Here is a 13,174-nt window from a genome sequence, read left to right on the forward strand (position 1 = left end):
AAAATAAACAAACCTTCACCTTTTTTTCTTTAAGTTAAAGAAAAACTCAATTTTGTCACAAGATTAAACAAGTCACAGAACACCTACTCCAGCTGACATAACCATCTGTCTAAAATCAAACATAACTTGCAGCATCAGCTCTTTCAGTCTTCAGTATGGACAGCTCATCTTGGATGCATATAATGCTTAATTACATAATGCAAATCATCAAGTAAAGGCTAATCTCAGAATTCAGAGCCTAAGACTAATAAACACTAAAGAGCTTAACTCACTAGATGTACAAAAGAATATCCATGAAATAACTGTATCAACTGACATGCTAGGTTACATGTAAGGGATAACCAAAGATCTTATTAAAAGCAAAATATCATTCATGTGGGCTCTGCACCTTTTGCACTTCCATAAGAAATTACATTAAGAGTTCTACCATCTTTGTTAAATTTCTTCCGTGCAGCAGTTTCTTATCCGGTAAGCTAATTTGCAATGTTTTGGTTGAATTGTAAGCTTAAAAACATGATATTTAAAGATGACATTGCATACACATGTATAAAATAATGATATCTCACCTACAATTCTTTTAACTTTTTCATCTTTCATTTGTACAATGGAAGTACAGATAGTCATGAGTTTTAAAGCATAGCACGAAGCTAAGTACCAGAGGAAAAAGACTATTTTCACAGCCCAATAAATCCTGGGCAACACAAAGTGACTTAAAAAAATGAACAGTATGGTGATCTGAAACAATTATTCAAACGGCAATGAAGGGGAGCAGAATATGCCACCCCAAAATATGCCATTTTAGCATGTAGAGTATTTTGAGCTGAAGGCAATCAAGACCCAGCAGACTCAGGAAAAACTTTTACCTCTCCCTTAACTACCTAAAAGAATTTAGATAGGAGGCTTATACCAGAAAGAGCTATTACAGAGATAACTTTTTTATCTGAAAGACCTATTGGCATGGCACAGCAAACTTTTAATTACCAAACATTTGCTTTTCTTACCATGCTGCGAATTACCCTCCTCATCTTTGAAGCCCCAGGCCTCTATCCTATTCCTTAATTTAGAATGGCTTATAAACCTCAATTGCCCAACTTACTCTTGGGTCTCATATTTTTATAGGGCTCCCATACTCATGAAATTTGTTTTTCTCCTATTAATCTGTTTTATGTCAATTTAATTATTAGACCAGTCAAAGAACCTAGAAGGGAAGAAGGGAAAGTTTTTCTGCCCCTATAGCAAAAAAGACAGCTAACTTCTTAGCAGTTCAATGACTTTGGTCTTACTGTCAAGCTGAAATTATATATATTCACGAAGGAAAAAAATGCAATGAGATTGATCCAAAAAAAGCAGATAAAAGTGTCTGAAAATATTTCTAACTTCAGAATGTATTTGATTTTCACGCAATAGTTCCATGAAAATCTATCTGGGTTCACTTGAACATAAATAGCAAAGATCTAACTTAATCCACTTGGGTCAAAAAGAATAAGGTAAATTTCCAAATTATAGGAAATTTTTTAACTTGAATGAGGGGTTACTCCTTCCCTGAGGTCATCCTTTCCTGAGACAAGACAATCAAAGCCAAAACTTCTCTGGAAGAGGATGGTGTTAAGTATCCCACTTCATTCAACTGTCAAGGCTTTCCAGAGCACTTCTGTGCAGGGAATTGTGTGAGACTGAGATTCAAAATGCTTCCAGAACAGAGTCAGCTATGTAGCCAAGGTATGAGAGTACAAAGTAAAAGGACAAAGTTGCACATAAATTAAAAAGATTAAAATATAGGGCGCCTGGGTGGCTCAGTTGGTTAAGCGACTGCCTTCGGCTCAGGTCATGATCCTCGAGTCCCGGGATCGAGTCCCATATCGGGCTCCCTGCTCAGCAGGGAGTCTGCTTCTCCCTCTGACCCTCCCCCCTCTCATGTGCTCTCTCTCTCCTCTCATCCTCTCTCTCAAATAAATAAATAAAATCTTTAAAAAAAAAAAAAAAGGTTAAAATATAAATATATAGCAATCTGGCAATTTGATAAAACATGTAAATATGTATACATTATGAATTATTACGGTAAAAGGAAACACTGCTATATGTATAGATAGCTAGATATCTATAGCTATATCAAAGATAATACATATTAACATATGCACTAATTAAAAATGCTGACAAGATTAAAAAATAGTTAACACATACTAACAAAAGTGCATGCAAAATTAAACAAAGATTAAACAATAACATGCTTGGTCCCCAACTGCCACAAGTGTTAAGATGTTGATATTAAGAATATCCTATTTTGGGGATGCCTGGGTGGCTCAATCAGTTAAGCATCTGCTTTCGGCTCAGGTTATGATCCCAGGATCCTGGGATCGAGTCCCGAGTTAGGCTCCTTGCTCAGTGGGGAGTCTGCTTCTCCCTCTGCCTGCCGCTCCCTCTGCTTGTGTGTTCGCTCTCTCTCTCTCTCAAATGAATAAAGTCTTAAAAAAAAAAAAGAGTATCTTATTTTGGGGGCACCTGGGTGGCTCAGTCAGTTAAGCTTCTGCCAGGGTCCTGGGATCGAGCCCATGTCCCCTCCCTGCTCAGCAGGGAGTCTGCTTCCTCTCCCTCTGCCCCTGCCCCCGCTCATGCGCTCGCTTGCTCTCTCACTCTCTCTTTCAAATAAATAAATCTTTAAAAAAAAAAATGCTAATTTGTATCTTTCAAAATGCCTCTAAAATTTCTCACGTTATATTAACTATAAAGAGAGAAAATGGTTAACAAATGAGAAAGTCATGTTTTGTGCCTACCTAATTTTTCTAAGGCTTGTATGTTGTCATTTTTCAGAATATCCATTCTTTTTTCAGTTTCCTCATCCCTGCCATCCAAATCAGTTTCAGTTTCCACTGCTCCAGTTAGGTAGCGGGCTGGTGTTTCCGATGGTTCTACAGCAGTTCCTAAAATAAGAATTGCTACCTTGAATCACTAGTAGCTGAAGACCATATTTAAGGGAGCTTATTCCAGTCCTGTTCACAACCTCATGACAAACATCTCAGGTAACTTACATATATGATTCCTTTATTGAAAAGGATAAGGAACCAGGCAATGGGAAGGTAAGATTAAGGTAAAGTTGCTGACAAAGCAGAAGTAGATACTTTTCCACATAGCCTTGGAAAAGAAAAAGAACACTGAGGTCTTACACTCTTGTGGTTGTGGTGGGTAAGGAGCAAGATATGCAGAATAAGCCCATTCCAGTGCCCTGGGCTCTCCTAGCTTCTGGCATGACTTCATCAAGAGTTTAAAAAAAAATAACTGTGAATTGGAAGGGACTTGGAGAGAATTCCCCTGGTTGCAGTGGTTCCTCCCTTAGCTAACGTGAGCTAAGTAAAGATTTCAATCTCAAGCATGCAAGTCATAATGTATCTCTTAAAACACAAGAAAGGTTGAACAAGAGTCATTTTAGGTCATTTTTAAATGATCACACATGACGTATAAAGTATTCCTACCAAAAATATTTAACCTGGATCTAAGGCTTTATATCTAGCTTCTCACAGGAAACATAGTGGATAGAGGAACAAGTTGAATTATACCACAAGGACAATTAAATTCAGAATGTAGTATTCTAGTGACAAATGGACAAATCCCTTTACAGTAAGTCTGTGCCACAGAGGCAGGGGTGGGGGAATTCTTCTAGATTAAGAAACCAAAGAAACAATGCAGGCAGTAAGTCCAATGTGTGATTGAATCTTAATTTTATGAGGTTTTTCCTTTATGAGGTTTTTCCTTCAGAGAGGGGGAAGAGGGAAAAGAAGCTACAAAAGACATTTGGGGGCAATGTGTTAAGTATTTGATATTAGGGAATTACAACTAATTTTCTTTGGTGTGATATTATTATTATTATATAATATCTTTATTTTTAGAAACTACAGATTGAAGTATGTAGGACTAAAGTGCCATCATGTCTACTATTCAATCTTAAATGATTAAGGAAAAAAGATAAATAGATGAAACAAATATGGCAAAACATTAACTGCTAAATCTAAATGGTAGTTTGTGGGTATTTGTCATATTTTGATTTTTCTGTATGTTTAAAAAAGTTTTTTTTATATGTATGTTTAAAAATTTTTACAATACTGTTGACCCATGAACAATTGGGGGATTAGGGGCACTTCCCTTCCCCATGCAATTGAAAACCCACATAAAACTTTTGACTCCCCTCCCCCAAATTTAACTACTAATAGCATACTGTTGACCAGAAGCTGTTGATAGCATAGTCAATTAACATATTTTGTGTATTATGTGTATTATATACTGTATTGTTGCAATAAAGCTAGAGAAAAAATTTTATTAAGAAAATCATAAGAAAATACATTTACAGAAAGTACAGTACTGTACTGGATAAAAATCCATGTATAAGTGGAACTACACAGTTCAAACCTGTGCTATTCAAGGGTCAACTATAAAAAGTTGAAAAATATAACCAGTTAAAAGTTCCCATGATCTTGGGGTGCCTGGGTGGCTCAGTTGGTTAAGTGTCTGACTTTTGATTTCCACTTGGGTCATGATCTCGGAGTCCTGGGATGGAGTCCCATGTGGGGCTCCGCTCAGCAGGGAGTGTGCTTCTCTCCCTCTCTCTCTGCCCCTCCTCCCACTAGGCACTCGTGCTCTCACACTCTCTCTCAAATAAAAATAAATACTGTAAAAAAATTTTTTTAAGTTCCTATGATCTTAACATGACATTTTTAACCACACATAAAATTTCTTAGATCATTAATCCATTGATACAGACAAAAAGCACGGCCTAGTACTAGCCAAAGTAATGTGGCCAGAAGCTGCTAGCGTCCCTGGGGAAAATAGTTACACACCAGAGTTTATAGTACAGAGCAGTACATGATGTAATTGAATGCTACAAGTAGTATCCAAATTGGTACACAAATAAGATCTACAACGTATACAAACAGGAGTTTAGAGGCCAAAAAGACAGATTTAGAATGGTAGAGGAAGGTATTGCCCAAGAGCTAGAAATTGTGAGGTTTGCTGCAGTAAAAACAGACAAATGCTGGCTGTGGATTGCACACAAAAATGTTGTTACATGGGACAGGGAACCAAGGCATCACCACTCCCCTACATTAGAGTGGCTGCACATCAAACAGGTGATTGCTGCAAGGTATGATAAATGCTACAGTAGAGCACTCTTCCAAGGGTGCTAGTAAAACCCACACGAAGGACCTCTCAACCACGGAAGAAGTGCAAGTTTAGAGTCAAAATTTATCCCAACATAAATTTAAAATGTAGGCATGTGCAGGAAAGAATTGCTAATTCGCAGATGACATACTTTATTTGATACCGTAGACTGAAGCCAAGGGCTCTATCAGAGCTATTAAAAGCCATTATGTTGATATAAATATTTATGTAAACCTTTTAAGGTCAATATAGCATTTGTACAATCTGTACTATTTAGGTGATTTTTAATTTCATACATACGATGCAGTTGACAGGGCATCTGTCTTTCAGCAGCAAAATTTCCACTATCACCTAAAACTTAAAAAGTTCCGATTTAAGTATAAATCAGTATCAACTGAAAGCAAGGCTTCCAATAAAATCTTTAAAAAAAAAAAAAAAAAGCAAGGCTTCCAGGCTTATTATATCTTCAAAAGAGAGAGGGAAAAAAATGTATTCCTCTTCTGACAAATTCTAAAGGAATTATTTCTTACTTACTAGTTCTCTAACTAGTAATTCATTTTACATTGAATTTGTTTTTCAGGATTGTCAAATTTTGTTGATCTACACATTAATAACTTGGTAATTAAAAAACTGGGATGCGTATAATTATTTATTTGTTCTATAATGAAAAGTTGCTATTCTTTAATAAAAATAACAAGTATTTCACAAATAAAAATATCCTTAATAGAAATCCAGGTTTTATTTTTCCCCTCTGTATTTCAAAGAGTAAATTGGGAGACATTAGAATCAAATATATTGTTAGAAGTCATAAGAAATCCGAAGTGTGCAAAATGTCAAAGCCTTAGACAAATGAGAGCCCCTAGAACAAAAGGTGTCAAAGCTTTATTATTCAAATATAAGTAATAAATGAAATTTAGAAGCTTTTTGGAAAAATGATTTCCATCTCCATTTAGAACAGCTCTCAGAGCTTAATGCATGTCAGGGTTCGTGTTCTAACATTTGGACTGGCACATCATAATAGGCAAAGGAAACTCTTCTTCAATGCACAAATGAGCTGATTCATTTCTCCATCACTGCATTACAAAAGATGGGCAGTTTTTCCTTCCCAGACTCACAGAACAACTTCCATAAGTAAGCTATTCTTCCAAGCCCAGACTATGGGGTGGGGAGAGGGATAGTGGCATTAACTACCTGTGTCGTATTGCGTGGAGCACTGGGCGTTATATGCAAACAAGGAATCGTGGAACGCTACATCAAAAACTAATGATGTACTGTATGGTGACTAACATAATACAATAAAATAAATAAAATAAAAACTACCTGTGTCTGAAGGCCATTCGAGTGGAGAAGCAGACGAAGACATCTTCCTTCGAATTAGGGTTAGGTGTACCACTTGCCCTGCATTTCGTAATACTTCAACAACATCCTGGTTCGCAAAACCCTGAATATTCACACCATCGACCTAAAATATTAGGAGACCCATTACACAGAGGTTTCAGGTTAGCTGCTATTTTCACTTCTGACAAGGCAGAATAAAATTAGGCCTCTATCCCCTGAAAATCACAAGGCATTTCCTAAACCAAGAGTCATGAAAGATGCTTCCTTAGATGGACCTGAAGGACAAAGATTCAAATGACACCAACAAACATTTGCTTCTATGTAAATCACTAAATTAAATGCGTCTATGCAGATATGTGGGTTTATGCTTCAAAAATATTATTCAAATAAACTTTAAAATTTAACCAATTTCTACTAAATGGAGAAAGACCAGCCTGAATGGACAAAAGGTAATTACTATATTCCCCAATATATAAAATATCTCAAATTTGTATGTACTCAAAATTACTTACTGTTAGTAGAAACATTAAAAAGACCTGGTTAATAGCTTCCTAAAATGTATATAAAATGAGTGAGTTTAAAGAACATAGAGGTGCTTGGAAGTCTTTTTTTTTAGGAGAATGCTAGAATATCTTTCCCATATATGTGTGTGTGTCTGTGTATATAAATATATTTTTTCCCTACCATTATGGTTAGTGACTCCTTTCTTCACACACAGTAAAAAAACAAAAGCAAACACAGAAAACAAACTTAGGACCCTGAGAGCCAAATCAATGAGATTTCACTGAACTTAATTTTTTAAAACATTATGAGATTATAAAAAGCCATTCTCCTCTCATACACACTGTAATCAAGATAACTTCTTTTTCCCAACTTGATTCAATTCTAAAACAAAGGGCAGTTACTTACAGCAACTATTTTGTCGTTCACTTGAATTTGGCCATTGTGGTAAGCAGCACTGCCAGGTATTATACTTTTCACATAAATCCCTGAAGCCTCCCCTGAGGTGCACAAAAACATATGGAAAAAGGAAGAAAGCTCTAATTAGACCTTGATTGCAAAATTCATATCAAGAGGTTAATTAGCTAGAGGGGCTGACTCGAGGCTTGATAAATACTATTTTGAACCCAAGCAGAGAAATTGATGGGTTATTTCAAACTGTCACCACCACAAGTGACCCGAATTTGAAATGATGTGACTGATGACTATTTCTGGAAAAGCAATCAGTAATGGAAGCTTGATGAAATGCACTCTACTATCAGCTGGAATTCAGGAGAACCCAGGCAGTCTCATCCTCTTCTTTTGGGCTGTCCCCCTTCTTCCTGCTGCCTTGGAGACTTCTCACTTTTCACCAGCACTAAGACAAGAGTCTCCTACCTGGTCTTCCTGCCTACATTTAGTTCACTGCTCATGTTAGCTTCCCAGACACAGAAAAGTACACACAGTGTTTAAAAAAAAAAAAGAATTTCAGCAATATTAAATAATCTTCACATTATAAAATATTTAAATACAAACAAATGGCTAAATAAAAATTACAACTATATAAAAAGCATACATGCCTATGGGCAAAGACTTAGAAGAGAAACTAGAAAATGAAAAACCGTAACTCTGGATGATTTTGTATTTTTATTCTTTCATTTCAAATGAACTTAAAATGTTGCCCATAGAAGAAAAATAAACATCAATGAATTCCTACGGCCTACATAATAAAATGTAAATTTCACAGAATCATATTCAAGGACTTCCATAATCTGCCCAAAACTTTTTTTTGAATTTATCTTCCAACTGCCATCCCTCCAAGACAAAGTCCACACACGCAAGACTCTTGATATTTCACCAAAACATTAAGTACTGTCATATTATCCCTTTTCTTTTTTCTTCCTATAAACCTCATCCCTTCCACCAAAATCCTTTTTCATGCCTAGCACAAATGCCTCTCTGTGAATTCTTTATTTCGTTCTGTCAAATGTAATCTTTCATCTGCCATATGATAGTTTGCTTATAGCTCTGCTAAGACACATATTTCATTTACCCTTAAACAATTAAGAGCTATTTTATATTTCTTTCTCTGACTAGACTTTTCTTATATTCATTTTTCTATCCTTTCAGAACTAAGCAAAGTAACCCCCTCAAACATCCAATGAATAGAATAAAACAAAAATTACTCTGAAAGACTACATGTCAAATAGTATACTGAATTTTTAAATGCTCTGGTTTTTGGATTCACCATTGCCCCCCCCCAAAGTCCCCAAAACTTCTTTTGAGAGTAAAGAAGTAAAATGACTCTCTTCTTTATTCAGTAACATAAACATCAAATTTTCTCAATTTTCTATTGGTTATTCATTTTCATTTTACTTGGTGTGTATATTATACTATTAGGTTTACAAGAACACTCCAAAAACTTAATATAATAAAGGTTCATAAGCCACAAGTTTATGAACTAAGCCATGATTTCTCTAACGTGACAGCATATTAAGAGCTATTCAATATAGTTTTTTTCCCCAACATTATTATACAATCCATACTTAGCTCTTTTGGAATTCATTTAAATTCTGAACCTAATAAAGGTAGTACTTAGAAAAATCTAAAGGTTTAAAAACAGTTATTTCATTAGGCTAAAATAGCACAAGGTGGTCTGACATGAATTTCATTCAGGACTTTGAATACATTAGCACTCTTAATCTTTCCACCTGCTCTAAGTATGGAAAATAATAATTTTTTAAAAAAATTAACTTTCTAATCTTGCTTTTTTTTTTTTTTTTAAGATTTTATTTATTTATTTGACAGAGAGAGAGGTAGCGAGAGCAGGAACACAAGCAGGGGAAGTGGGAGAGGGAGAAGCAGGCCTCCCGCCGAGCAGGGAGCCCAATGTGCGGCTCGATCCCAGGACCCTGGGATCATGACCTGAGCCGAAGGCAGACGCTTAACGACTGAGCCACCCAGGCGCCCTAATCTTGCTATTTTTAAAAAGCCAGAACAATTCATAATTCTGAATTCATGTTACTAGCAAATATTTATCAAAAGGTTTATTTTTCCTTACTCTAATGATTGTCTTATAATAAGAGAGTAACTCTTACAATAAAAGTTACCAAAGCTTTGCATGTAGGAGTTGAGGGAGTGTTATTCAGAGATACTTGGGCCATGTATGTATTCTTACAATAGAATCCCTTTATTTGACAGGAAAATAATTCTAATTAAAGAATTTGTTTTATATATTTTTTAGTAATTATAGTAATACTTTTTGACATTCATAGTATGAAATATATACAGTAATCCTTTTATGTTATCACACCTAAAACATCATAATATGTAACAGTCACAATATTTAAAATATATCTTAGAAAAAGAGAAGATATAATTCAAATGTTATACATTGAGTTAGGCAATTAAATGCTTTTGTTAATGACAATCAAGTCAGCTATAAAACTACTGAGGTAAAACCAATTCTCTAATCACCGAAAAGTAACTGGCTGCCACTACAGATACATGGATTTATTGTTCAGTATTGAAATTAAAATTTGCAGATATTTTACTATCTAGAAACCTTAACATCCTTTACAATTATTTCCAAATATAAAATAGAAATGATTCATTTACCTGTATGAGCAGTTCCAATATAGCCAACAATTCTAATCCCAAGACTCTGTCCATCTTTTCTAATGAGTTCAACATCGTAAGTTTCAAAAAGAGAACTGTCCTAAAAGGAAAAAACAATTTTAATTGTACATAATATTTAGTTCCATAACTGAGTGTAGTCAATTTGTGCACGGTTTGTCAAGTATTTTTTTTAGAACCTATGGCAGAATCTTAAGATGGTCCCCATGACTTTTGATTCCAGCTGCTATTCCTGCGTTTATGTTCCATTATGTGGCAAAGGGGAGATTATCCAGGTGCATCTAATCTAATTGCGGGCCTTTCAAAAGCAGAGTTTTCTGGCTGGCAGCAGAAAAGGAAGTGAAATTGAAGCATAAAGGCTGGACTTGTGGGTTGAAAATGAGGAGGTCCTGTGAGAAGTTACACAGGCCACTTGGAGTTGCTGAGAGAGGTCCTCAGCTGACAGCCAGCAAAGGAAAGAGACTTCAGTCCTACAGCTGCAAGGAATCGTATTCTGCAGACGACTCAAATGAGCTGTCCAGATAATGAGCATCCAGATAAGAGTCCAGACAGCCCTTAATTTTGGCCATGCAGTAATCTAAGCAGAGAGCCCAGCCAAGCCCACCCAGACTTCTGACCTACACAACTGTGACCTAACAAAGCCTGTTGTTTTAAGCCACTAAGTTTGTGTTTTTTGTTTTGTTTTTTTGAGAGAAAAAGAGAGCATGCGTGAGACATGGGGCCTGATCCACGACCCTGAGATCATGACCTGAGCCAAAATCAAAAGTCAGACGCTTAACCAACTGAGCCACCCAGGCACCCCTTGTGATAATTTGTTACACAACAACAGAAAACTAATCCAGCCACTTAGAAAAAACTCAGGATAAATTTTTATCTTAAAAACAAACAAAAAAAAAACAAGAAACAACAACCAAAAAAAACAACCAAATATAAAGAAACATTGAGAAACAAATGGTAAGAATTAGTGTGAATAATAATTATTGGGACCAAAAAATATCAAACTAAAACTTACTTTCATTACTTGCCTTCTATTTTTAAGATTTTATTTATTTATTTGACAGAGAGAGACACAGCGAAGAGAGGGAACACAAGCAGGGGGAGTGGGAGAGGGAGAAGCAGGCTTCCAGCTGAGCAGGGGGCCCAATCCCAGGACCCAGGGACCACGACCCGAGCCGAAGGCAGACACTTAATGACTGAGCCACCGAGGCGCCCCTAAAATACTTCTTTAAAAGGATTAAGTGTCTAAAAACAGGATTCGATTCAAAACACTAACATTAGAAGGGAAACAGCTGATTGCATCAAATTCTTACTTATCACACAGCTACACTGGTCCCCACTGCTGAACTGAAGGCTCCAGAGAGCTAGAGTAATGGAGGGGAAGAGAGTGGCTATAACCACTTTGGAGAGGAAAACAAAAATGATGTTAACATCTCAGACAGAAAGCTTCCACTCATAAGGTGCCAAGTAGGGAGAGGCAAACAACGTTCTAGAATCGGCCCTCGAACGTACATGAATGATGGTCTTCCACCTCTTCCTGCCAAAGTCACTTCTTTCTTCTTCCCTCTGCCCCTCCTTTTAAAAGCCATTTCTTTCCTTTTGTTTTATTACCCCTTGCTTCAGAGCCTGTGAGATGGCTGGAAAGATCTTGGAATGGACCAGAAAGATCTGAATTCAAATCCCAGCTTTGCAACTGATGCACTATTATGACTTTTTTTTTTTTTTAATCAAGACCTAAGCTGACTGAGATCAAGAGTTGGATGCCTAGGTGCGCCTGGGTGGCTCAGTTGGTTGGGCAGCTGCCTTTGGCTCAGATCATGATCCCAGGGTCCTGGGATTGAGCCCCATGTCAGGCTCCCTGCTCAGTGGACAGCCTGCTTCTCCCTCTACTGCTCCCCCTGCTTGTGTGCTCTCTCTCTCTCTGTAAAATAGATAAAATCTAAAAAAAAAAAAAAAAAAAAAAAAAGAGTCAGATGCCTAACTGACTAAGCCACCAGCTATCCCTCACTTTATGACTTTTAAATGAGTAATTTGGATTTGAGTTCCTTCATCTAATATGATCTTATCTTGATGAAAGGATAAGGCCTATCTTGCAGCATTCCTGTGAGGATTTCAGATGACCTTGACAATTCTAGGTGTTTGATAATAGCAATGATTATTGTTATATCATTATAATGATTATAATAGATATTATCTATTTCCTTTGTTCATTCTGTTCCTATATAATTTATACATTGACCAGTATTAGTTTCCCCTCCAACACGTGAATGTCTCTTCACCACTCTAATGAAATAGAAATGGCAAGTACTGGGGTGCCTGGCTGACTCGATCAGTAGAGCATGCGACTCTTGATCTTGGGGTCATGAGGTTAAGCCCCACACTGGTCATAGAGCTTACTTTAAAATAAATTTTTTAAAAGCCCTTATTTAAAAAAAAAGAAATGGCAAATATTATTTTCCAATTTACAGATGAGTAGCTGAAGTGCAGGGAGGTTGGATGACTTAAGGCTGAGAAACAGCAAAAAAGGAAATCAAATTTGTCCAATGTCTCTAAACTGGGTTCTCTGCTTCACGGGTGAGCACGGAGGCACTACTCCCACCCATGTGGCACTCTGAGTCGAAGGCACTTCTAATCTGGCAGGGTCTCACACCCAGTATTTAAGGTGAAAGAATGGTTTGCATACTCACAGCACTAGGGCTCCTGTGAGCTACAGCAGGCAGGGCAACAGGTAAGGCTGCAGGGGTGGAAGGGGTTACAGAAATGGCTCCAACTGGGTCTCTTGCAACAAGCATCCGGACTGAGTTTCCACAGTTCCTTAGCACTTGTGCAACTTGCTCGCTGGTCATTCCCTGCACATCTGTGCCACCAATCTTCAAGATGTGGTCCCCTGTCTGGAGTCTTCCATCCTTTAGTTGAAGAACAAAACAAAATTATTCCAAGAAATCAATGATCTAACTGCACTGGCTAATAACCAATTCATCGGACTTTCAATTCTGGCACAATGGCTGACAGAGAATATAATATGCTAAATAAACATATTTATATATATATATATATATATATATATATATATATATAT

At 36.7% G+C, this 13,174-nt stretch overlaps 1 protein-coding gene across 2 annotated transcripts in view; it reads right to left on the bottom strand.

Annotated features, from left to right (window-relative positions):
• Positions 1-13,174, bottom strand: part of PATJ (PATJ crumbs cell polarity complex component) — a 346,204-nt gene that overhangs the window by 296,511 nt on the left and 36,519 nt on the right. For both annotated transcript variants that reach the window (XM_032427605.1, XM_032427611.1), the window contains exons 8-12: positions 12,783-13,001; positions 10,081-10,180; positions 7,393-7,484; positions 6,466-6,607; positions 2,772-2,918 (exon numbers count right to left, since the gene is read on the bottom strand). In XM_032427605.1, the coding sequence (XP_032283496.1) occupies positions 2,772-2,918; positions 6,466-6,607; positions 7,393-7,484; positions 10,081-10,180; positions 12,783-13,001 (700 nt within the window). The remainder of the gene's footprint in view (positions 1-2,771; positions 2,919-6,465; positions 6,608-7,392; positions 7,485-10,080; positions 10,181-12,782; positions 13,002-13,174) is intronic.

Source organism: Phoca vitulina, unplaced genomic scaffold, assembly GCF_004348235.1.
Source record: "Phoca vitulina isolate PV1807 unplaced genomic scaffold, GSC_HSeal_1.0 scaffold2, whole genome shotgun sequence".
In the NCBI taxonomy this organism is placed as follows: Eukaryota; Metazoa; Chordata; class Mammalia; order Carnivora; family Phocidae; genus Phoca; species Phoca vitulina.